Source organism: Merops nubicus, unplaced genomic scaffold, assembly GCF_000691845.1.
Source record: "Merops nubicus isolate BGI_N331 unplaced genomic scaffold, ASM69184v1 scaffold36495, whole genome shotgun sequence".
Classification (NCBI taxonomy): domain Eukaryota; kingdom Metazoa; phylum Chordata; class Aves; order Coraciiformes; family Meropidae; genus Merops; species Merops nubicus.
Genome location: NW_008610954.1, coordinates 15076 through 36656, shown reverse-complemented (window position 1 = coordinate 36656; position 21581 = coordinate 15076). Strand labels below are relative to the sequence as shown.

At 53.7% G+C, this 21581-nt stretch overlaps 2 protein-coding genes across 2 annotated transcripts in view; both read right to left on the bottom strand.

The window, feature by feature from the left end:
• Positions 1-11160: 11160 nt before the first annotated feature.
• On the bottom strand, positions 11161-14212 carry LOC103773695 (aquaporin-5-like). Its single transcript, XM_008941074.1, has 4 exons — positions 13768-14212; positions 12213-12377; positions 11884-11967; positions 11161-11346 (listed from the first exon to the last, which is right to left on the bottom strand). Exons 1-4 carry the CDS (start codon positions 14128-14130, stop codon positions 11161-11163), a joined length of 798 nt encoding a protein of 265 aa, XP_008939322.1. The 5' UTR covers positions 14131-14212.
• A 7148-nt stretch (positions 14213-21360) lies between these two features.
• The window catches only part of AQP2 (aquaporin 2 (collecting duct)), a 3946-nt gene continuing 3725 nt past the window's right edge, over positions 21361-21581 (bottom strand). Inside the window, exon 4 of the mRNA XM_008941075.1 lies at positions 21361-21578. Within this exon, the coding sequence (XP_008939323.1) occupies positions 21361-21578 (218 nt within the window). The remainder of the gene's footprint in view (positions 21579-21581) is intronic.

Genomic DNA, 21581 nt, shown 5'->3' with positions numbered 1-21581 from the left:
CTGGACAGACACCACTCTTGATCCAAGCCTGGTTTTGTTCCCCAAGGCCAGACCTGAAACTGAAGCTGTTCACCGTCATTTCTTCAATTTGGGAATGACAGGAGGCACCAAGGGTGGCCACAGATCTGGGTGGGGGTTTTCCCCTGTGGGACACCCCGACTTAGCCCAGGAACTGAGGAACATCTGGAACTCATCAGGCCAAGGACAATGGTGTTGCAGGGACATCTCCTGGGAACTGGACTCATTTTGTTAAATCCTTGAGTCCAGCAAATGAAAAGAGGCTTGAGAAGAGCACAGTCAAGGGTAGCCCTAAAGAACCATCTGACCGTGGAGGGGAGAGCACTGACAGCTCTGGGTGGACACAGTGCAGAGCTTGGAGATTCTGGAAGGTCAGATGAGCTTTTGAAGGCTGATCATTTGGAGGACTGATGGCAGGCTAAGTTTCTGGGGCAGTTTTGAGATAGTTGGGGAGCTCTCAACTGAGGAATGCCTATGGTTCAGTGCTCAGAGGACTGAAGGTGCCCTTTTCACAGAGGCATGGCCAATGGGCAGAAAAAGCAAGTCTTAGGAAGCTGGGCCATGTTTCTCCCTCGCCCACCACCAGTCACCAGGACAGACAAGGGCTCCGAGTCCTGATTTCTCTGCCACTTACTGTCTGCTCCTCCTGGGACCTTTCTTCGTGTGGTTGGGTAATTATTATTATTCTACCAAAGAGATTTCTGTAATTATTGTCACTGTCAAAATATGGCTGGTGTTCAGAGGACACTCATCTTGAAGAGCCTTTTAATTAGGGCCAACAATGGTCTTATGAGAAAGCCTGACATCAAAGGAGGAAGGTAGGAGACTAATTAGCTCAACCTCCAGAGGAGAGGTCCAGATCTCCTCCTACCTGTCACTTGGATGGGATATTTATTAATGTCACCAAATTAGCTCACAATGACACTGTTTGCAGTGATCCCCTGGCCTGGGCAGACACACGAGCTGTCTGTGGTGGGGGGGGGCTCGGGAGAGAAACTCAGCTCAGCCAGTGCAGTGCTTGTTGTGTTGCTCCTTGGTGTTCTCAGCTGTGGCTCCCAGTGTCACAGTGCCTTGGAGAAATGTCTTACAGGGCATTGTCTCCACTGTCCACGGGTGATTTTCACCAGCCTGTTGGGGATCGATGGTCTCCTCTTTCCAAGTATCCTCTGGGGTCTTCTGCTTTCCACCTGAGGTGGGTTGCTCTGGGCTCTCCCACCCCGGAGGACTGCACCGTGGGGGCATGAACCCTGTTTTAGGACGCACATGCCGATCTGGATTTGGGCTCGTTCTATGTCTTGGCGAAGTTTTTATGGTCAGCAGGTGGCAGCCTTCATCTGTTCATCCTCCCTCTGTCCGTCCTTCCTCTCGCCGTCCTTCCCCTGCCCGTCCTTCCGCTGCCTCATTGCTCGGCAGCCCCCAGGCCCGGTCTCTCCAGTCTGTCCCTGCCAGGCCCAGAGCGAAGTGACCTCCCTCTCTCCGGGGAGGGCAGACCCCAGGCCGGGGGATGCTGTGGGTGGCAGTGTGATGATGCCACAACCCAGCTGGGTTGGTTTTGATTCAGGTCCTTGCTCTGCATCTTTGGAGAAGCACCTCTGAGGATACAACAACACCTTGTGCTGGTGGAGCATGGACCAGAGAAGCTGGTAAGGGACAACTCCTGGACTCTGCACCATGCCCACCAACCCTCAGATAAACTCGCCCATAGCCCCGCCAGCCTCTGCTGCATTTTCCCACCAGGGCTCCCCAGGACTGGCTGTGAAGCTGCCCTGCACACCTCTGCCAGTCTTGGTCCCTGCAAGCATGGGGCCAGGCAGGAGGAGCCAGGCTGCTCTGGTGGCACGGTGGGACGTGGCCTTGCTGGGCTGTCCAAAGTCAGGCTGGAAATACGATCAGTTTATGCTTAAGCCTGCTCTTAAATTACAACAGAGACCTACTGAGCCTCATTCTGCCACCAGCCAGCTCTGCTCTGGGACTCGACTCTCCTGCCCGCTGTGAGGGTTCAGGCTGGCACGCCTTGACACCTTGATGCCTCCATGCTGCAGCCTGAAGGCAACCACAGAGTCACCAGAGCTACATCAAACTGCCCCAGTACTACTGTCTGGAAGCTGCAGGTGCAGTCAAACCAAGTGGTGGTTGATTTTTGAAGGTTTTACAGCAAGCAAGGGGGAACAGGGGCTTTGACTTCACCTTCTCAGATCTAATTCCAAGAGATCTTTGGTTCCCACAGAGGTCCAACCCAGCACAAGAGAGCAGGGGATGGAAAAACCTTCCTCTGTGTGTCCCCCCCATGAATCAGCTCTCTCCACTCTCTTTTTTCCCCATGGATGGAGGTGTTTGTGGTCTCCTCCCATCCCACCACAAGTGGAGGCAATTTTATACCCGTATCAGAGCGTGCTGCCTCTCCCTGGCAGTGCCCACTGCCCAGACATGGCTGGGCAAGGAAAGAGCTTCTCGGGTCAGCGGCTGAACCCGAAACGGCTCCTTCAGGGGGTGCTGGGTGTGTGGTTTCAGTTTCAGCATCTTTGGGGCTTTTTTCCTGTGTTTTGCTTTACAGGCATTTAAGAGCAGGGGGCCTTCAAAGAAATGTCTTCTGTGTTCCCAGCAAGGTATTTTGGCAGCTCTGGAGAGATGTGGATTATTGTCCTGCCTCCTTTCCCCCTATTTCATGGTTTTTAGGCAGGAAACAGTATCTGCCTTTGATGCTGCAGAGCTGAATGCCTGCAGCCTCCTGGCTGGTGCTCATGGCTGACCCTTGATGCCAGGGAGGAAGAGTGTGGTGGGATGCAGAGATGGTGCTGAGCTATGCAACAGGCTGTGATGAGCTCATTTGGAGCCATGAGTCTTTAAGAATAGGGGTCAATGCCATGTAGCCCTTCCCAAAACTAAGCTCAGGCTGTGACTACACCATGGTGGATCTCCATTTTTGATCAATCTATTCATTTTCTCCATTTGCTGTTAACATAACAGAAGGAAAATGGGTAAGATTCCTCTTGCCCCCAGCTCCCACACTTCTCCTGTCCCCAAGCACCTTTCATGAGCACTGAATGTCCACGAACGTCCATGCGCAGCAAGGTGAGTCACTGGGTGCCAGGGGCATGCTTCCTATGTGAGAAGCTGGAACATGAGCCTGGAGAGGTGGAAGTGGCTTCATTAGCAGGTGGTTTGATGAGAAATCAGCTTGTACCCAAGCTGGGCTGGGAGAGCTAATGGGGAATTGCAGGAAAAATGCACTGGGGTCTCACATTTGGGATCTGGACACCGGGTGGGTGTCCAGCTGTGGTGACACTACTGGAAGTGTCCCTGCTCCTCATCATCAGTGGGAGCACCGCTGGTCATGGGGATGATGTGAAGGCCAGAGCAGAGGCTCTGTCCTTTCTCCTGGGTCAGCTGTCACATTTGGCTCCAGCAATTGGCCTCAGCAGGTGGAGCAGGACGCAGGACACCTGGCTGAGCCCCGCTGCCTACAAAGCCTGGTGCTCAGGGTCTCGGGGGCTTTTAGCCCTGCCAGCCCACCAGCCCTCCTGCTCCTCCTCAGCTGTCCCTTGCTCCTGGGTGCTCTCAGCACCACTCTGCAGTGCAAGGTGGGTGCTTCCCTTTTGCTTCTGGAGGAGAGCTGAGAGCTGTGCCAGGTGCTGTTCGGTGACTTTGAGCAGGTCCCTCAGGGCACCATGGCCCAGCACCAAGCGGCTGCTGGTTTGTGCTGGGGCCCTGTGGGAGCTGAGCTGGGGCAGCTCTGGGCAAATGAAGCTGGGAATGTGTGGAGAGCCCCTGGGGTGATGCCAGTGGGGTTGGGTGGTTGTGAGAAGGTTTAGCTCAGCTCCCTGGTGGCTGTGTGCCTGCAGCCTGCCAAAATTCTGATTATGGTTAGGGTGTTTTTTAATTACCCTTCTTTATTGGAGACAAAGGGAGCTGGTGGTTAATGGTTTGTGTCTCCTAAATGGCCCCTTTGCTTTGAAATGTGGAAAACTTTGTCAGGTTTTCTTTTTTTTACCTGTCTCTTCTTCCTGTCCATAGTGCTATAAAAATCTTGTAGACCCTAATGAGACAAGTTGCCATTGTGCATGGGCCAAAAAGTCCTCAGCAGAGTCTGGAGCAAACGTGGCAGAGGTTTTAATACCACTCTCTTCCTTTCTACGGCCCCTGAGCAGGCTCGTCTGTGATTAAAGAGCCCTTGGCTCGTTAGCTTTGCAAAAAAAGCCCTGTTCAAAATCCCCTCCTCGAGACCTTCTTGGGCTGTTTGTGGTGGCTTTGAGTCTGGCAGCAGTTGTTGGTAACCAGCTACTGAAACCTGATCGCGCCATAAATCAAAACTTCTTTGCATTCAAATGCAACAATTAATCCTGGGTGTGTTGCTGCAATTAGATGACAAATTATGCCTGGAGATTCACTTGCTTGTTTATGTAGAGAAGCTGTGTTTGCTCAGCCGGGGATGTTTGACTGTGGTTTTCAATCTACCCCAGGGGACGTTGAATGATAAACTCGGGGAGCTGCACCCGGCTGCAGCTGCAGAATTTGGACTCTTTGGCCTCAGCTCCTTCACCTGGAGACTGAACATTTGTCTGCTCCTTTGCACCGACTGTTTTCTTTGGCTAACTTAAACTGTCTGAGTCCTCCTTTTCCCAAGATGTTAGTGCAGAATTTATTCCTGCAGTGCTCCAGCCTTGCAGAGGGGGATTGAGCCCCACCAGACTGGGGCAGGGGTGACCTTCTGACCCGCCCAGGCAGGAAAGCTCCTTCCAGCTGTGGGTACCTGCTTTGACCACTCTGGTCGTGCTTTGAGACTGCAGGGCTGGTGCTAAATAGCAACGACATGAGCTAAAAGCCCAGAAGCTAACGTGCTGCTGGATGTTTTCTGCAGATGGTTCCACGAGCTGCCTCATTTCCAGGGAGTCTTGGAGCATGCCTTGATGTGGGTGGGTGTGTTCTGTGGTGGGAAGAGTCCTCCTGAGCCAGCAGGGCAGCGTTCTGCTTGAACTGCTGGAAAGTTGGGGTGGCTGCTGGAGCAAAGGTGTGCTCTTCAGAGGCATTGCTGTTCGCATGAAAAAAGGAGTATTTGGGGGCTGAATGGTACAGAGGGGATGAGTAAACTCAAGCACAGGCTCTCATCCTTGCAGGGATGCTGCCTGCAGAGAGGGAGAGCCCAGTTCTGCTGGCAAATGATGTTTAGCTACAGTCTAGCTCAAAACACAAAGCAAAATCCCAACACAAACAATGTTTGTGACACTTTGACAAGAGGCCTGTTGATGTCACTAGGGCTAGCAGGTGCATAGTTACATACTTGACTTAAATGAAGGTTTTATCCACAGATTAACTGTTCTTATGGGTTTTCTTTGTCAAACACCCATAGAGGTTTTCTTATCTACTTGGGAAAAAATAAGCAGATAGTGTTTTATATCCCTTTCCCTTTTGATGGTGATAACAGCTATCATAACTGCCATGGACTCTGGGCTCTACGTGGGGGCAATGCCTCTCAGTGAGAAAGTAACCGGCTGCTTGGATAAGGAGCCTAACAAAAAAGGGATTTTTTAAAGAGTAGAGAAAAGGCTCATTTTCTCCAGCTGATGCTGCTCGGGCAGGAAAACAGCTGCTCTGTCACCAAAACAGCTCCTGGGAATGAAGGGGGAAAATCCCAACTGTTAAAAGCTGAAAGAATTGTTTGGGCAGGAGAATCAATTTTCCTTTGTGGCTTTTTTTAAAAAGGGCAGATTGTGTAGGACACTTAAGTTTGCTTTCATCCTTTTTTTTCCAGGCTGCACAAGAGGGCTTTATATCAACCTGCAGCTGCACCTTGCTCGTGGGCAAGAGAGCTCTTGCTGTCTTGCCAAACAGGATTAATGTCAAGCTGGCAGAGAAGGGCCCATATCCTGGAGGACACATGCCAGCAGATTTATTTTGTTGGTTAGTGGTTATTTTTCAGGTGTTGTTCCTGAGCTGAACCAGTTCCCTGATCTCATACCCAGCCCTGCAGTTTTCCTGCATGGGGAGGGTCCTTGGGGGCTCGTCCTCCCTTGCTCCTGTGCATCCTGGTGCTGACTGGAGGTAATGAGCCTGGAGATCTCTTGTTTTGGAGTAAACCAGCCCAAATCCTGAGCGTGTGTGTCCCCTAGGTCAGAGCTCAGATAGTTTGGAGGCCTCTGCAGGGCCGTGGTTTAACAAAGCTGAGTTTAATCCCCTCCTTGCTTGCTCAATCTCTGCATCCTCCTTGCTCTTGGCGGCTGTGCCTGGGAAACCCTCCTGGCTCCCGAGCTGACCTTTCCCAACAAAGCACCTTTTGTCAGGCAGACCTCAGGGCTGCGGGGTGCTTTTTTATGTCCCCTTCTTATTACTTTTTCTATGGATGTCGCCACCCAGCAGCACAAGGATCCATTCTGCCAGCCGCTGTTGGACTTTGCTTGTTTGCTGGAGGGAGATTAAGAACAAACGGGCAGCGCCGGGTCGTATCCTGGAAAGCGGAGGCCAAGCGGGAGGAAAGTTGGCAGCAGAAGCACAGCCCTGATCCAGGTGGTGCTGAGCCTGTGGTCCCGTGTGCTGGGGAGGGGGTTCCTCATTTTCACATGGGGTGCTGTGGCTGATCTTTGGGGAAGGATGGGTGGAAGCAAGAGTGGGCTTTTCCCTTGGGTGGTCCTGTTCTGTTGAGGGTTCTCCTGGTCCCACTGTCTGATCTCCATGGAGCATCCCAGCAGTGGGCAGTGAGAGATGCCCAGGGTACCTGCTGCTCTCCCATGGGTGCTGCTCCAGAGCACCCATGCTTAGTGCCAGGGCAGGCAGACTCTGGTCCCCCACCTTGGGGTACCTGCTAATAACTCCCCACTCTGCTGGGCTTTAAAGAGGTATTTTTGGGGTTGTAGGAGTGTGTTGAGGTGGGAACAGAGACATGTAGATCTACTCTTGCCCTCCCTGGTCTCTGGGCATCTTCTGTCCTTCTTCTCTTTAACTGCATGGGCTGTCTGGGGGCAACACTCATTTTATCACCCTGTATTTCCATGTGTTATGGTGCCACATCTCCCCATACCTGCAGGGTCTTGGCGTGCTGTAGCAATGTTGAAGCAAAGACCAAGCAGGGCACTGGTGGCTTCACACTCAGGCGAGCGTGGCAGCGTGCCCAGCGGTGCCCAGGGGATGCCAAAGCCTGACCCAGTGTGCTGCTGCAGTCAACCCCAAATCATCCCACGAGCCAGGGAGCAAAACACAAATTACAGCAGCTGATCTGCAGGCGGAGGCTGCGTTACCTGGCTGGGCTGATGCCTTTTGACAACAGGAAGGGTGGCTGCCAGCCCTCGGCGGCCCGTGAGCCGCTTCCTGGCTCCGGAGGAGTTGGTACCGCAGGGACGACGGGCTGGGCAGGGGCTGAGTGGGAGGGGGAGGACGGTGCTTGTGCTCCAGAGGAGGTGGGTGCTGGCACAGGCTGCACCGTGACTAACGCTGGCACCCTTGCCAGCCTCTGCCATACCCCTGCAATGCTTTTTCCATCTTCCCTGCAATTTCTCTGTGTTTCTTTTGCATTTTTTATCCCATTTTCAATGAGCAGGACTGGGCACTGCTCTGCTTTGTTCTCCAGGTGAAACCAGCCTCGTGCTTCTTGTGTGAAGTCAGAAACTGCGGCTTTGAGCAAAGCACTTAGGGGTTGCAAAACAGTCTGAGCTGGTAGAAGGGATGTGTTCCCGAATTGTGGAGCATTATCCTTCCTCGCTCAGGGGCAGAGCGATGGGGAGAGCTGGGGCTGAGCCTTTGTGAGGGACTGAAACAAAGAGGCACTTGTAACCCACTGAAAAATCTTTGTTTAACTGAGATGCTTCTGTTGGGTGTTGCTTCTCCTCAAGCACCTGGTTCCTTTCCCCATCTCTACAATGGCTCAGCAAACTTGTGTCCCAGGGACTTTAAATGATCCACAAACAGAGCTCCTAGAGACCTTTAAATAGGATGAAAGCCCTCTGAGGTGTGAAAGGAGGTAAGGTTTCCAGGTTGTTACAACACGTTAAAATAGTTGAGGTTTTCCTCTGTGCCAGAAAAAAATGATTTTTTTTTTTCTTTTAAGCTGTGCAGTAATTACCAGCTAATGGAAAAGAAAGAATGGGAAATAGTCTGTGAAATCCTCCTAGTGCAAAGAAACTGGTAGTAGGCATCTTTAGGAAACATCTGTACCTGATCTCCCCTTAATTATGGCAGATATGCACAAGAGTGGTGTGCTGAGGTGGCGTCGCTTCACCTGGTGATATGCCTCTAAAATAGGGAAAAAATAGCTGGTAACACAAAGCTTTTTTTAATCTATATTTATAAAACCTGGATCTGTACAGCCTGGGGGAGGGTTTGGTGTATGGGCTGGAGGCGTGCTGGGACACTGCTCCTGTTTTGGGGGAGAAGCTGGGAAAAGGAGCACGGCGTAGCTGTGGCTGAATTCGTGTGCCACAGGTAGATCTGGTTTGAACACGCAGGGATTATTGCACAGCTCCTGCTGTGCCTCTGAAAGAAAGGGGTATTTTAGAATCATTTTCTGTGGAACGGCTGTTCCTGTCAAGGCAGTGTAGTTACCAGCCTTCTGATCGTATTAAAAATGGGGCTGAAGGGGCTTGAATATTTAAACCCAAATGATAATAAAGAATTCTGTTTGTTTGTAAGTGGTGCTGTTCCCATTTCTGGGCAGGTGAGAACTGGCAGGAGGACCTCGGGGCCTCCCCGCGGTGACCTGGGCTGTGCCCCGTGCCCGTCCTGGTGAAGGTGAGGTCGGGATGCTCAGCAGCTGCAGCGTCTGCTCTGGACCCAGCGCAGCCTTAAATCCACCCGGACCAGCGAGAAGCCGGCCGGGGAGGTTCCGTCGGGGCTCCCGCTCAGCCCCCAAATTCTGCACCACGTAGAGATGCTGCTGGCTTTGCTGGTGTGCCCCCGGGCTCCAGCCTGCACCAGCCCGTGGTTTAGGGTCCACCGCTGCCTGCGCTTTGGGGAGGGGGTTAATTCCCTGTGCCCCCCGCCCTGCGCGGGGTCGTCCTGCCCCCGGGCTTCAGCCAGGCTCTGGATGCTGTTTGTGCTGCCGCGGGATCCTCTGATTCATCCCCAGGGAGGGCTCACACCCAGGCCGGGTTTCCTCTCCGGGTACTGGTGCGGGCTGGGACCTCCACGGGGCGCAGCGCTGGCCCTCGATTCGCACCCTGGGAGGGGCTGTGGGCTGTGCCTCTGGGCCCCTCCTCCGGCCCTAGGGTGGGGGAGGTTTAGAGCAGCGAGGCGATGGGGGGCCCAGGAGCCCCTGCCTGGGGGGCTGTGTGTCTGAATGCACCTTGGGGGGCGTCGTCAGGGTCTTGGGTGCAGTGGGAGGAGAACGCGGGATGCGGCTTTTGGGGATGCTGACCTGCCCCAGACCTTCACTGTGGGTCGCTCTGAGAGGGGTGTCTCTGGGATCTGGAGGTGTCTAATGTCTGTAGAGCATCTCCCATGCCACGTGTGACCATGCTGCTTTTCCCCAGTGAGAAAGGGGGTTCGTGTTCTCCCCCCTTACAAAAGGGGAAACTGAGTCACAGAAGGGTTGTAGATCTCGGCCCACCCTGGAGGAGGGGTGAGGTGGGAGGGTTAAGAAAGGGTTCAGGGCTGCATTTTTAGCTTCCTAGCTCTACTGCTGACTTGTGTGGCCCACACTAAGGACTTTTCCACCTCCTTTTCCCCTCCCACTTGTCACTGTCTGCTTCTGTTGAGAACGGGATGGGGAGAGGGAGGCAAAGGAAGGTGAGCGACAAGGGTCTGCTGCTCCCCAGGCTCCTGCAGTGCCACAGCCTGGATTGCAAATCTGCTTAGGCGTGCTAAAATGTAGGTGATGCTGCCTGCCCTCCCTGACACTGCCATGCAAGGTGGCATAACCTGTCTGGCTGGGATCGAGCTGCACCGGGGGTTGGGGAGCTCCCAGGCCAGCGTCTCCCACCTTCCTTGGGGTCTGAGCTGGGCAGGGACCTCCCCTGTGCCGGAGCAGAGGGTCTGTGATTGTGCAGCTTTGCACGAGGCCGGGTTTAGGGAGCAGGGGGAGGGACGGCTGGGACGGTGCCAGTGCCCGGTGCCCCCATGCCCAGGTCAGGAGCAAGATACTTTGGCAGAGGGTTGTGGCAGAACTGGAAGAGCAGGGCTACGGCAGAAGGTCAGGGTGAAGGTGTGGATTTGGCACCCGGCGAGGGGGCTGGGGAGCATTGTGGGTCAGTTTTTGAGGGCACTGGTGGAGCTGTCTGGGAGAACTGGTGTGGCAGAAAGCTGTGCCCGAGTCCAACCAGTGAAGGTCGGGAGGGATTGCTGTGGGCTCCTCCCAGCTCATGGGAGCCTCGGAGATGGGCTTCAGAGAGCCCTGGACCTGGCACCCTGCCACGAGGCACCTCCTGCTCTCGCCCCGCTCCAACCCTGGTGCCTGTTTGTCCTTCTCAGGATGAGTGACTGCCACCTCCCAGCCCAGCTGCCACAGGATTTGGGGTCCCAGCACTTGCTCCTGCCCTGGCTCTTTGGGAGTGCTTTGCATCCAGCTTAACCGCATTTTGCTCCTAAAATTTGGTACCCAAGCAGATGTGCGCCTGTCATTTTTTTTTAAAATTTCCTTTATTCACAATAAATAATATAGTATATTACAAAGATCTCAACACAAAATCCAAAAATCCTGTTCCTTCTGCAGCCATGAATACATCGGACTCACCAGCACCAGCTAGCGCGGAAGAGCATCTATGAGCAGCGGGGAGGGAGCTGGGGGGGTTCTTCTGTGCCCATTCTTCCCTGCTGGGGTCTACAGGGTGTCTCCATCCCTGGGCCGCCAGCCGCAGGGCTGAAATCCTGCGTGTGCCACAGCCCGTGGTCTCAGGCCTCCGAAAACTGTGCAAGACTCACATGGGGTGCAGCCGGGTGGGTGTGAAGCCCCAGGTGAGAGGCTGCCTGGGCTGAGGCTCCATTGCTGGGCTTAGGTGGCTGCAGCGAAGCTGGGAGAGGTTCTCGTGCTCACGTAGAGGGGTTAGATACAGACACTGCAGTTCTCTGTCCTTTCTTAGTCACAGATGGTCTTTGAGTTAAAATTTTGCTTAGAAGTCTACTGTAGCTGGGAGTGTTGGTTGCCTAGCTTTGGTGCACACGTGAGCCCATGTGTGGGGCTCCCTCCCCTCCTTTTTCTTGGTGGGGCTTTTCCAGCTGTTCCTATGGGGAGGTCAGCTCCATGGACTTCTTCCTTTCTTCTCTCTGCTCTTCCCACTCCTCCTCTGACTCGTAGGTGCCCTTGATGATGGCAACCCTGTCTGACATGTTCATGCAGTAGGGGACGAGGATGTAGAAGTACAGCAGAGCAGCCAAGCAAGCCCCGAGGATGGGTCCAACCCAGAACACCTAGAAAGCAATGAGGGAGAGGGTGAGAGCAGGTCTTGGAGGCTGGTGCACCAGGTCCAGCCGTCACACCAGCACCCATCACTGTTCCACGTCTCCTAGCCCATGGAGAGATGCAAACACCCCTTCCAGTAGATTTCTTGGGCTGAAATCCTCTCAGCCTTTGCTTGCTGGAGACATCAAACTCTTTATGAGCACAGAGATGTGATGTGCTGGGAAGGAGGCACCAAGCCTGCTCTGCAAGGTTGGATCTGAGCCTGCAGGCAGTGCTGAGTGAGTGGAAAGCCTAAGATGGGCTTCTCTGTGGGCTTTATTGTCCTCGGATGGTGCACCTCTGCATGAGGAGTTTCCCTTGCTGGGTCTGTGCTATGGGGGTAACCCGTTCCCCATGCGTCAGGAGGGACAACCTCTCTTGTTCCCAGCCCCCTTTCATCCTTTCAGGCCTGGGATGGGCTCTGAATCACCCAGCCCTGCAATCCCCGTGGCAATCGCTGCCCTCGCCTCCTGGCCAGCCCGTCCTGCTGTGCTGCTGCTGCTCACCCAGTGTGCTGGGCTGAACTTCCTCACGATGACCGCGGGCCCGAAGGACCGGGCTGGGTTCATGGAGCAGCCGGTGAAGTAGATCTGTCGGGGTGGAAAGGAGACCAGGTTAAGATTCATCGTGTTGCTTAGCAGGGACTGAAATGGCCCCTGGTGTTCTTTCTTGCAGAGAGCTGGAGGTTCCTCCATCATCATGGAGAAAGGAGCCCCAGCGTGTCCCCTGTTGGCTCTCCCAGTGCAGCTCCCTCTGGGACCAACATTCATGGGAGTATTTTGGGAGCCTCATCCTAGTGGGACCCTCTGCACCGTTCCTCTGCTGGGACACTCACCCCCACCAGGTGGCCCACGGCGACGGAGAGGCCGATGGAGAGGGCTGGGGAGCCCACGTTGCCGTTCCTCCGGTTGTCCGTGGACGCAAAGATGCACGCGGCCAGCTGGAAGGTGAGGATGATCTCTACCACGAGGGCCTGGCCTGGGGTCGTGTTATTGTTGAGCTGCAAACCATCAAGAGCGACAATAATTAACCATCCCTGGGGCTCAGCATCACCAGCAGAGCTCTCGGGTGCGTTGCTGGTGGGTTTGGGTGGCAAAGCCACGCACAATAAGTCTCCCTTGCCCAGCCCTGGGGCACAAGGTGCTCTGCTGGCCACGCTTGGGCTCGCTGCTCCTGCCCCTGAGAGGGAAGATGTGATCTTTCCTTCTGATCAGTGTTCCCCCCACCGCTGTTTCTCCCCCGAGTGCCCCTTCCCGGGCCCCTCCTCATCTCTCTGCACTCACTTCTCTCTGCAGCACTTGGTGCTTTCCCACCAGATCCCACACTGATCTGTCCCTTTTTTCCTGTGTTTCTTTACCCCTCGATCCTTGCAAGTTGTATCCTGACTCTTTGCTCCTCCACTTCCTGGAGCACCTTCCCAAGAGGCTGGTGAGCAGCTGGTGGCCACCGGGGAGGGCACGGGATAAGGGTGAGGGCTGGGGTGAAGGCTGGGGTGCAGTCATGGGGCTAAGATGAGCTATTGCTGTCCCAATAAGTCCTCTGGGCTAACCACTGGGGACTGTTGGATGGACTTGACCCCACTGGGCATGGGAAGGGCAAAGTGACCCAAGCTGTCACAACTTGTTTTCAGCTAAAGCTGACTGGTCTGGGACATGGAGCGTGGCAGGAAGACACGTTGCAGCACCTCATCCTGGTCACCAAACCCTCTGCAACAGGTCTGTGCTGCTCTGAGAGGTCCAGACCTGGCCATGCAACTACAGCCAGGTAGTTCCACCACTCCCATTTCAAGTGCCCACTGCCCCACGGGTTTGAGACATGCTCCTTGTACCCCCTTATCTCAGAGGGTCCCACTGTCTCCCCTCCTCCAAGAGCAGCTCCTGCCACTTGCAGCCCCTCCTCACCACCCTGCATGTTGCTCCTTCTTCAGCTCTTCTCCACCACCTCTCCTCCATCCACCTCCGTTTCCCAGCTCCCCCAGTGGACTAGTTCAGAGTGGGCTTGTGCACCCCCTGCCCGTACTGGTTTGACTGGGTTCTGCTCCCTGCCCTCCCCCCTCCATCCTGGTGCAGCTCCTGTCCCAGCACTAATCTCCAGGTGGAGAGGCTGCTCTCAGGAGTATCTCAATAGCACGGGTGACTCACTCGGGTCCTTAGGGAGAAAGGAAGCACTTATTAAAGGAGGAAAAGCCCACGGATCCATTACCCCGCACAGTAAAGCTGTCACGTCAGTGTTCTGCCGGTGTTTGCTCTACCCCCTTCCCATCCCTCGGCACGCAGGACCGTGTGCTGAGACCAACCGTCCTCACGGACTTGGCTCCTTCGGCTGGTGCCAGCAGCAGCTCCGCGCTCAGAGGGAGGGGGAGGAGAAGCGTCCCCAGGCCGGGGGCTTACCGCGTTGATGGCCAGGTTGCCACGGGTGTTGGCGGGTGTCACCCCATAGAGGATGCCAGCGCCGGCGATGGCCCCCACCAGCTGGGCGACGACGTAGAAGAGCGTGCGGAGGAAGGAGATCTGGTTCCCCACGAAGAAGGCGATGGTCACGGCAGGGTTGATGTGGGCGCCGCTGATGTGGCCGAACGCCTGCACCAGGGTGCCGATGGCCAGGCCAAAGGCCAGCGCGATCTGCAGGATGCTGGGCAGGGCCGACGGCCACTTCAGCGCCGAGCCCAGGCCGATGAAGACGAAGATGAGGGTGGAGAGAAACTCGACAAAGACGGATCGAGCGAAGGCCAGGGTTAATATTTCCTTCTTCATGGTGGGAGCGGGTGGCGGGCAGCTAGGAAGGAAGAAAGTTTAGGTTTCCTCTCTCTCCAGGCTCTTCTGTCTGCGCCCGGTTTTAGGGCCATACCTATCTATATATGCAAGAGCAGCAGGGAGCTGTGTTACAAGGCGGTGGGTGGAGCCAGGGAATTAGCCAGTCCTCCCAAATTATCATGTGAAACTGGAAAAGTTTCCATCTGAAAATAACTTCGGAGCCTCTTGGTGAACCAGTGACTCAGATGTTGGTTGCATTTCTTTCTCCTTCCCTCTGCAAACAAAGAGCCCCTATAGGGTGTCTCCATGGTCGTTAGATAATGTGGTTGCATAACGATGCCACACTCCCTCCTCTGCTTTTCCCTTTTACTACCTCTCGCCAGGTTCTGGGTGTTTCATTAGCAGAGGTGTAGTTAATATTCCCTTCCTCTGTGTGCTTGCAGACCAGAGAGGACTCTACTTTTGTTTGGAAAGTCTTTTTGCAGGCGTTGGGCTGGAGAAGCTTCTCCTGGGGCAGGGCTCCCAGCGCGTTCGGTTTACACTGGGATGTGGAAACGTAAAGCAAAGAAGCCCCTGGAGCTGCTCCCAGGCTGTCCAGACAGCTCAGCGCCAGGGATTGAGTGGTCTGCAGCTTGCTGGGGGGCTGGGGGTGCTTTGCTGAGCTGGGAAGCTGTAGACCAGCTGGGGCTTCCTCAGGGTGTCTGGGTGGAGGCTGAATGGGATGGTGGAGCTCTCGGCAAGGGGGCTGACTGCTGCTCAGCCTGACGTGGACCTCCTTGGTGCCATTCTGCTTTGCTGCTCCTCGCAGAGCATCGGGTGTGGGTTTCATCCGTGTGTGGGTTGGCAGTTGGAGGGTGCTTGCTGCCTGTAGCCAGGGAGGGTGTATCCTCCCCGTGTCATCTTGGGCCCTTTTCTTTTCTTTTTGCCTTTCAAGCTATTGCTCAACGAGGTCAGTGATTTTGCCCTTGGGAATGCCAGCATAAAGCCACAGGCTTTGCATCGACAGAGGCCATGTTTACACATCTCCTTTCATGTGCTCGTGGCTCTGCCCTCCATCCTAAATCTGTCCAGCTGTAAATCTTTGGCTGGCAGGGAGCGGAGGAGGAGGCTCTCAAAGCTGTTGGGGACTGAGCTTTTGGGGCGGAAAAAGGCTCTGGTGACACTTAACAATGAATCCTTGGTTCCCTTGTAGTCCTTGCAGACTTCTGCCAGGATTTTTATTTTTTTTTTAAATGGCTTTGGGTGCCAAATCTGCTTTCCTTGCTTGCTTGATTGCCTCTTGGCTTTCTGAAGTGATGGCATCTCTTCATGCCTAGCACAGGGAGCCCAGGCTGGGTTACCCACGGCTGCCACGCGCCTCTGCGGAAACGGGCGCGCTCCAGCCCCTGGTGAGCAGAGCTCTATGTGCAGGAGAGCAGTAAGAGCATTTAAAATCCCCTTCAAATTTTAACAAATGCTAAAAAAGTTGCATTCACTGCTGCCTTCTGCTGGGTGCAGTCAGACCTGCAGACATCCTGTGGGGTCAAAAGCTAGGAGGGATTCCTATTCAGAGCAAGAAGAGAGGACTTCTTCCTCCAGATCTGAAAATAAATGAGCCTTTCTCAGGAAGCTGTGCCCAGATGAGCTGTGCCCAAAGTCCTGAGCTTAGCAAACAGACCTGGAGAGTCTCGAGGGACTGAGGATCCATTGTGGCGTTAATTCCTCCCGGTGCTGCTGGTCCTGGGGAAGGTTGCAGAGTTAAACCCCACATCTGTTATCCTAGAAGCACCTGGTCTGTTGGCATGTTTTGGCGAAAGTTTTGCAAGCTGGTATTTCAAGACATCCTGGCCAGATTCCAGCTGGAGTAATTGTTTGCCACTTCCTTCAGCCTGGTCTGTGGCTCCAGCTGGATCCCATTCTCCAAACTCTTTCGGAAGGTGCCCACTGCAGATCTCCCTCCGAGGTGGCCACGTTCTGCTGGCAGCTCCTCCACCACATGCCTGGCTTCAGCTAAAACATGGCATTGAGCTGAAAGAGGCTCTCCCAGATTCCCAACTGTGGATAATAACCTGCTACAGCAAAGCCCTCTGGCTGCCTAGGAGATAGAACCAAGTAGGGCTGGAAACAATGGGGAAAACTTGCAGAGAGCAACAAGATGCTTCTCTAACAACATGCCACGCAAAAGCTCTTTTCCCGAGGCTGTTTGCTAGACTTTCCTCACTGGGGAATTCCTGCTTGGCTTCTCTGATGTCTAACCATGTTGAGCAGGTGTTGGGAAGGCTCCTTTTCCTCTCCCTGGCTGCATGCCCTCCAAGGACCTTGTATGAACTGAAAGTGGCTTTGATGTTTCAAATTGAACTGAATTGGGCAAGATGTTGAGAAGGAATTGCGCAGATCCCTGCTGACAGAAGGACACCTATGGCAGGGTCATTCATACCTTGTTTCACCCCAGGCTTTTGGAGGAAATAAGACAAGGAGGCTTTCTGCAAGGAGAGCAGGTTTAGCTGTGTTCTTCTTCCTCTTCCTCCTCACTGGCATCAGCAGAAAACACAGCCAAAAATCATCCACATCCACCACTCAATGGCAGGGCCACATGGTTTGGGGACGATGTGCTGGTGGGGGACAAGGACCCAGGCCCACTGCTGGGTTGAGATGCAGGGTGCCTGTGTGGGAGGAAGGCAGCTGGTGCCTCATCCTCGCCTGGGGCCCTCCCGAGGCTCTGCCTCGCCCACAGAGGCGTGTGTGTTATTAGCTGAATACGTGTGTTGGTCCTTGTCGTCCCCAGTTTGCTGATTTCATTTTCTGAGCCTGAATGGGGCTGCTCTTAATTAGTTATTTCTGTGGCAGCCCAGATTTCTGAGGAATTCAGCTCTGAGTTGGACCTCAAGGCCCAGAAGATGGTGTTGCATGCAGCCAAGTTTGGATTATAAATGCTGCTGAGACCCAGACCAGCTCGTTTTTGCTTTTTTCCCCTCACCTGGCTCTGTATCTTGACCAAGTACCTTAAAACTGGCACGATACTACAAGCAGGAATAATAACAGGAGACAACCGCTTCTGCTGGAATCTGTGATTAGCTGGGATTAGAAGGCCAGAGGAGAAAGTTTGGCTTAGTTTATTTTTAAGAGAATGGGTGTTACTTGCTGGCTCAGCTTTGGGAGTTTGCAGCAAGCCACTGATGGGGGAAAAAAATCACGTGCACTGGGAATTAAAAGTAGAGCAAGAAGTAGGAAACTTTCCCCTCCTTGTCCTCGGTTCCTGGGCCTGCTTCTTGCTGTGGTGGTAAGGAAAGGTGGGATCAGGACAAAGCCTCACTTGCTTCCTAGAGCAACTTGGTGTCTCGGTACAGATGTTTCAGATGAGGCTTTCAAGGACTTCTCTTATCTAAACCACCATCTGCTTGTGCTCTCTTTAAAGGGATTGCTCTGCTGGCCGGAGGCTGGTGGTGTTTCCACCTTCTCCTGCCCTGCAGCAAGGAGCATTTTGCTTCCCCTAGAGACCCGGCCCTGCTTTGAAGCAAAAACCCATGAGTTTGGCTTTGGGGGTGTCTCTGTCCCCTGCTGCCATCCCACCGCTTTGGCTGGAGAAGCTGGTCCTGAAGCTGTCCTGCAGCCCTTGGTGGCTGCTGTGCTGAGCTGGGTGGTCTCAGTGACCTTGTAGCCCGTGGGCCTGTAACCTGGGCTGATGCTGTTTAAATGAGGAATAGTGTTGGTGCTTAATGACAGCATTGCTCTGCTCTCTGCTTGGAATTTACCTGACTAAGGTGTGCAACGCTTTGGGGCTGCTCTGACCCACATGGAAATGCCAGCATCCTAAATAATGAATCTGCATTGAAATCATTAAATTGTGACATGGGGATAATAATGTGTAGCAGGGAAAGCAAAGGGCTGGTTAGAAAAAAGACCTGTCTGAGATCACCCAGGGAGGAAGCTGGGCTTGAAACCCTGATGTCCTGATTTTCAGGTCTTGCCCTTTCCAGCCAAGCCACGTGCACCAGCCACATCAGGAGGCTGCATTTCTGCTCATCCAGAGAAATACTTGGAATTCTTAGGGGCCAGCAGCTGGTTATCGGTGTCCTCAGGATTCAGATGCAGTTGTGCTTGGGGCAGTGGTGTTTTTCCACTTGAAGCGTGTTTGCCATGGAAGTGTCTTCTTCACCCTGGTGTTCTCCTTTCAAGACTGCAAGGAGCATGCTTAGGAACAAAGCTGAAATGATGTGGGGAGAAAGCTGCTGCTGGGAAAGCAATCTGCCCTCTTGTCCTTGGTGCCACCCTGCCGTGCCTCCTCCTGGGACGGGAAGGTGTGGAGCTGGAGAGCAGGGACCAGCTCTGCAGTGGAGGTGGTTTGGTTGTGTCAAGGCAGGGGAGAACTCAAAGCACAACCAGGCTCCAAAGCACCTATAAGCGCCATATATAACATAACAGAGAGGAATCTGGATGGCATTGTGACCTGAGACATGTTGTACAGAGCTTTTCATTATGATTTCTTGGTTGTATTATTTATCACAGGTCCGTGATGAAGCTGACACGGGCTGATGTGTGGTGCAATAGATATTGCAGATGTCTGTTGTGGAGTCATGAGGTCGTGGACAGGGTGGCTTCAAATCCTGGCTCAGAGGACTCCTGCTGAGGTCTGCCATGGCAAGGGTTACCCATGCAGCGGGGTTGTAGGTTGCTCTGTGGCAGTTCTGATTTCTGGGTTGCTGATCCTGCCCTCTAATTTGAGTTGTCCTGGTGTAAATCTGGAATGACTGGCTCGGTTTCCTGACGGTGCGAGTTTTGGAAGTGTCGTTGCAGCCCATGACACAGCTCTGCAGAGCAGGTAAATTCATGCTCCTCATTGACTCGAGGGGACTCGGGGCTCCTTTAGCCATCCGGGAATCTGCTTGAGTGAGATGGCTTCGTGTTAACACTGGCAGGCTGGGCCAGGTTAGAAACTGCAGCATCCGAGGGGTGCTGAAGCGAGAATGGTCTTTATTGTATGGGTCTCTGTTTAGAGGGTGGGGGTTGTTCCTTTCCTGTCACTTTTGCCCATCACCAGGTCGCTGGCACGAGGCAGCTGCCCTCACAGCTGGACTGGGCTGGGCTGCACTGGTGGCTGTGGGAGGTCGGGTCTGGGAGGTGACTTTTTGTGAGTGTTTATATATTATATGACCATAAATGTGTCATCATTTGATTCACGTGTACTAATTCAGTGGGTAGAAGTGAATTTTAAGCACTTTATTTGAAAAAGTACAGGAATTTTTAGACATTAGAACTCATTTTTGGGCACTGTGCAGTTTAGGTCGAGTTTAAACATTGTCAGGGCAAATAATAAATTAAAACACTTAGGTCTGAAGGAAAAGAGACGTGTAATTAGCTTGAACATCACACTCACACACAAAGAGGCTCAGCTGTATGGTACTTTACACAGCAGAACACTGCCATGGTAACTTGCGGGTAAGTTTCTCTCAGTTTTGCTGGCAAAGGTGGATTTGTTTTCCTTTGAAAAGTAACAAAAATGCAAACTAGTTCTACAACTATTCAGTGATTTAAATACAATGTTACACTCTGGTTGATTTGAAACACAATTTTAATTCCCATTGCTGAGGACAGACAGATTTTCTTGCAAAGCCTTTCCTGAAATAACTGCAGGAGTTCCTGTGCCGTGGAGGGAACACGGTGGAGGACCAGAATCAACATTTTTGCTGTGGCAGAGAATGGGTTAAACAAGCGCTAGACCTGCTGTGCTTCACTGGCAGCCTTCTGGGGCTATCTGCACTGAGGTTCTCCTGGGCAGAAAGGGATCCTTGGCTGCAGCAAATAAAGGTTGGTATCTGTGACAGTTTCTCCCCTTGTTTTGCAGTGGCATTGGGGACAGCCAGTGACAGCCCGAGGAGCTGATGCAGGAGCTCCTGTCCTCTCAGCCTCACTTGGTGTGGTGCAATGAAGACCATGATAACACCTTGTCTGGGGCACATCAAAGCTTTGTTTACTCCTTTTGTTTCCAGCAACAGCCACTAGCACGCATTTGAGGAACAGAGGAAATTATTAATTCAATAGGAGGAGGAGACTGGTACAGGCAGAGCACAGTGGCCAAAGAGGAAGAGAAGAGCATCATTTGGTGGTGGCTCATGTCAAAACAGAGGGAGGAAAATAATCAGTAACGTTTCATATGATTTGGGTCCACTCTTATTGACTATTTCCATTAACAGCCTTAGCAGAAAAAGCCTGGAAGTGGTGGTGGCATTTTGTGAAGGTGCAATGCTGGGGAGATGTCACCAGCTGAGACAAGCATTAGGTTGTCATGCTGGAGACGTGTGACTTACAGGCTAAGCAATAGAAATGGGATTGAAAGAATAGCTGAAAGAGCCAAGTTGCATCCCAAAGACAACCCCAATTCAGTGACTATCCTGGGGACCGTAACCATGTCCTGACACAGAATAAAAGAGTGGGGTGGGTTGGTGTGACAAGCCATGAGAAGGTCTGGGCTGTGGGAAGCAAGTGATGGAGAAGGTCACATCTGAAACACTTTGTGTTACTCAGAGTGGAGCAGAAACAGAGGAAATAAAACAGAAACTAGGGAGAGAGATGAAGCATCGAGGCTAAAGGAAAACACTGGTCCAAGAGCAAATGAACTGTGGATGAATTTGGGCTGAAAATCAGGAGTTTTCTCATTGTCAGAGGAGAGAGCTGTGGCGAGAGCTCCCCAGTGGGGTCAGCAGGGACTCGAGGACACGCTCCCAGTCCTGTCTTCTCAGGACAGAGGCTCTGTGAGCACCAATGCCCGTGTCCCGTGGAGGTGGCAGAGGGCAGCTTGGTTCCCCGTGCCGGGCAGGGAGAAGGAAAGGGAGGCAGCCGAGTGGAGCCCAGTGAGGCATCGGGTGGGAAGCTCCACGCCCAGCAAACGGCTGCAATAACAACCCTGCGCCGCGGAGCGAACTGCACCGAGCGCTGCTCCTGCGGGGGGCCGTGGAAGGAGCTGCCCCAGGGCAGGGTCCCGGTCTCCTCGCTCCTGTTGCTACACGCTGGTGGTTTTGGTTTAAAGGCATTTTCCCGCAGCATCAGAAAGCCGTCGGCCGTGGGCAGAGCTGGGTGACAGGAGGTGGGCAGGAGCATCACCACGCATCTCCCCGGGAGGTGAGGCAGCTTCAGTCCCCCGGCAGAAACGAAGGGAGACTGGGGAGAGGTGAAGCGCTCAGCTGAACGAGCGCGGTCTCTGAAAGGGACGCCAGAGTTTCCGCAGCCCCTCTCCCGGCCCGGGGGCAGGTTTGGCTACACCTTCTCGGACATGCCCCTCGGCAGGCTCTGCGGGGAGTGCAGCTCCACCGACTGCCGCCGCCGCACCTCGCGCTCCGCCCAGTCCTCCTCCGGCTCGCAGCCTTTGAAGATGGCAAGTCTCTCCGAGAAGGTTTTGGCTTGCGGGAAGAGGATGTAATTGTAGATGATGGAGGCTGCTGCTGGCCCCACCACGGGCCCCCCCCAGAAGACCCGGG

What these genes read in the sequence shown, in the direction of transcription:
- LOC103773695 (XM_008941074.1), bottom strand. Translation starts at nt 14,130, where the DNA reads ATGAAGAAGGAAATATTAACCCTGGCCTTCGCTCGATCCGTCTTTGTC. An exon ending in CCGTGGGCCACCTGGTGGGG is followed by an intron (nt 11,968 to 12,212) that starts GTGAGTGTCCCA and finishes CCACCCCGACAG; the next exon opens with ATCTACTTCACCGGCTGCTC. An exon ending in AGTTCAGCCCAGCACACTGG is followed by an intron (nt 11,347 to 11,883) that starts GTGAGCAGCAGC and finishes ATTGCTTTCTAG; the next exon opens with GTGTTCTGGGTTGGACCCAT.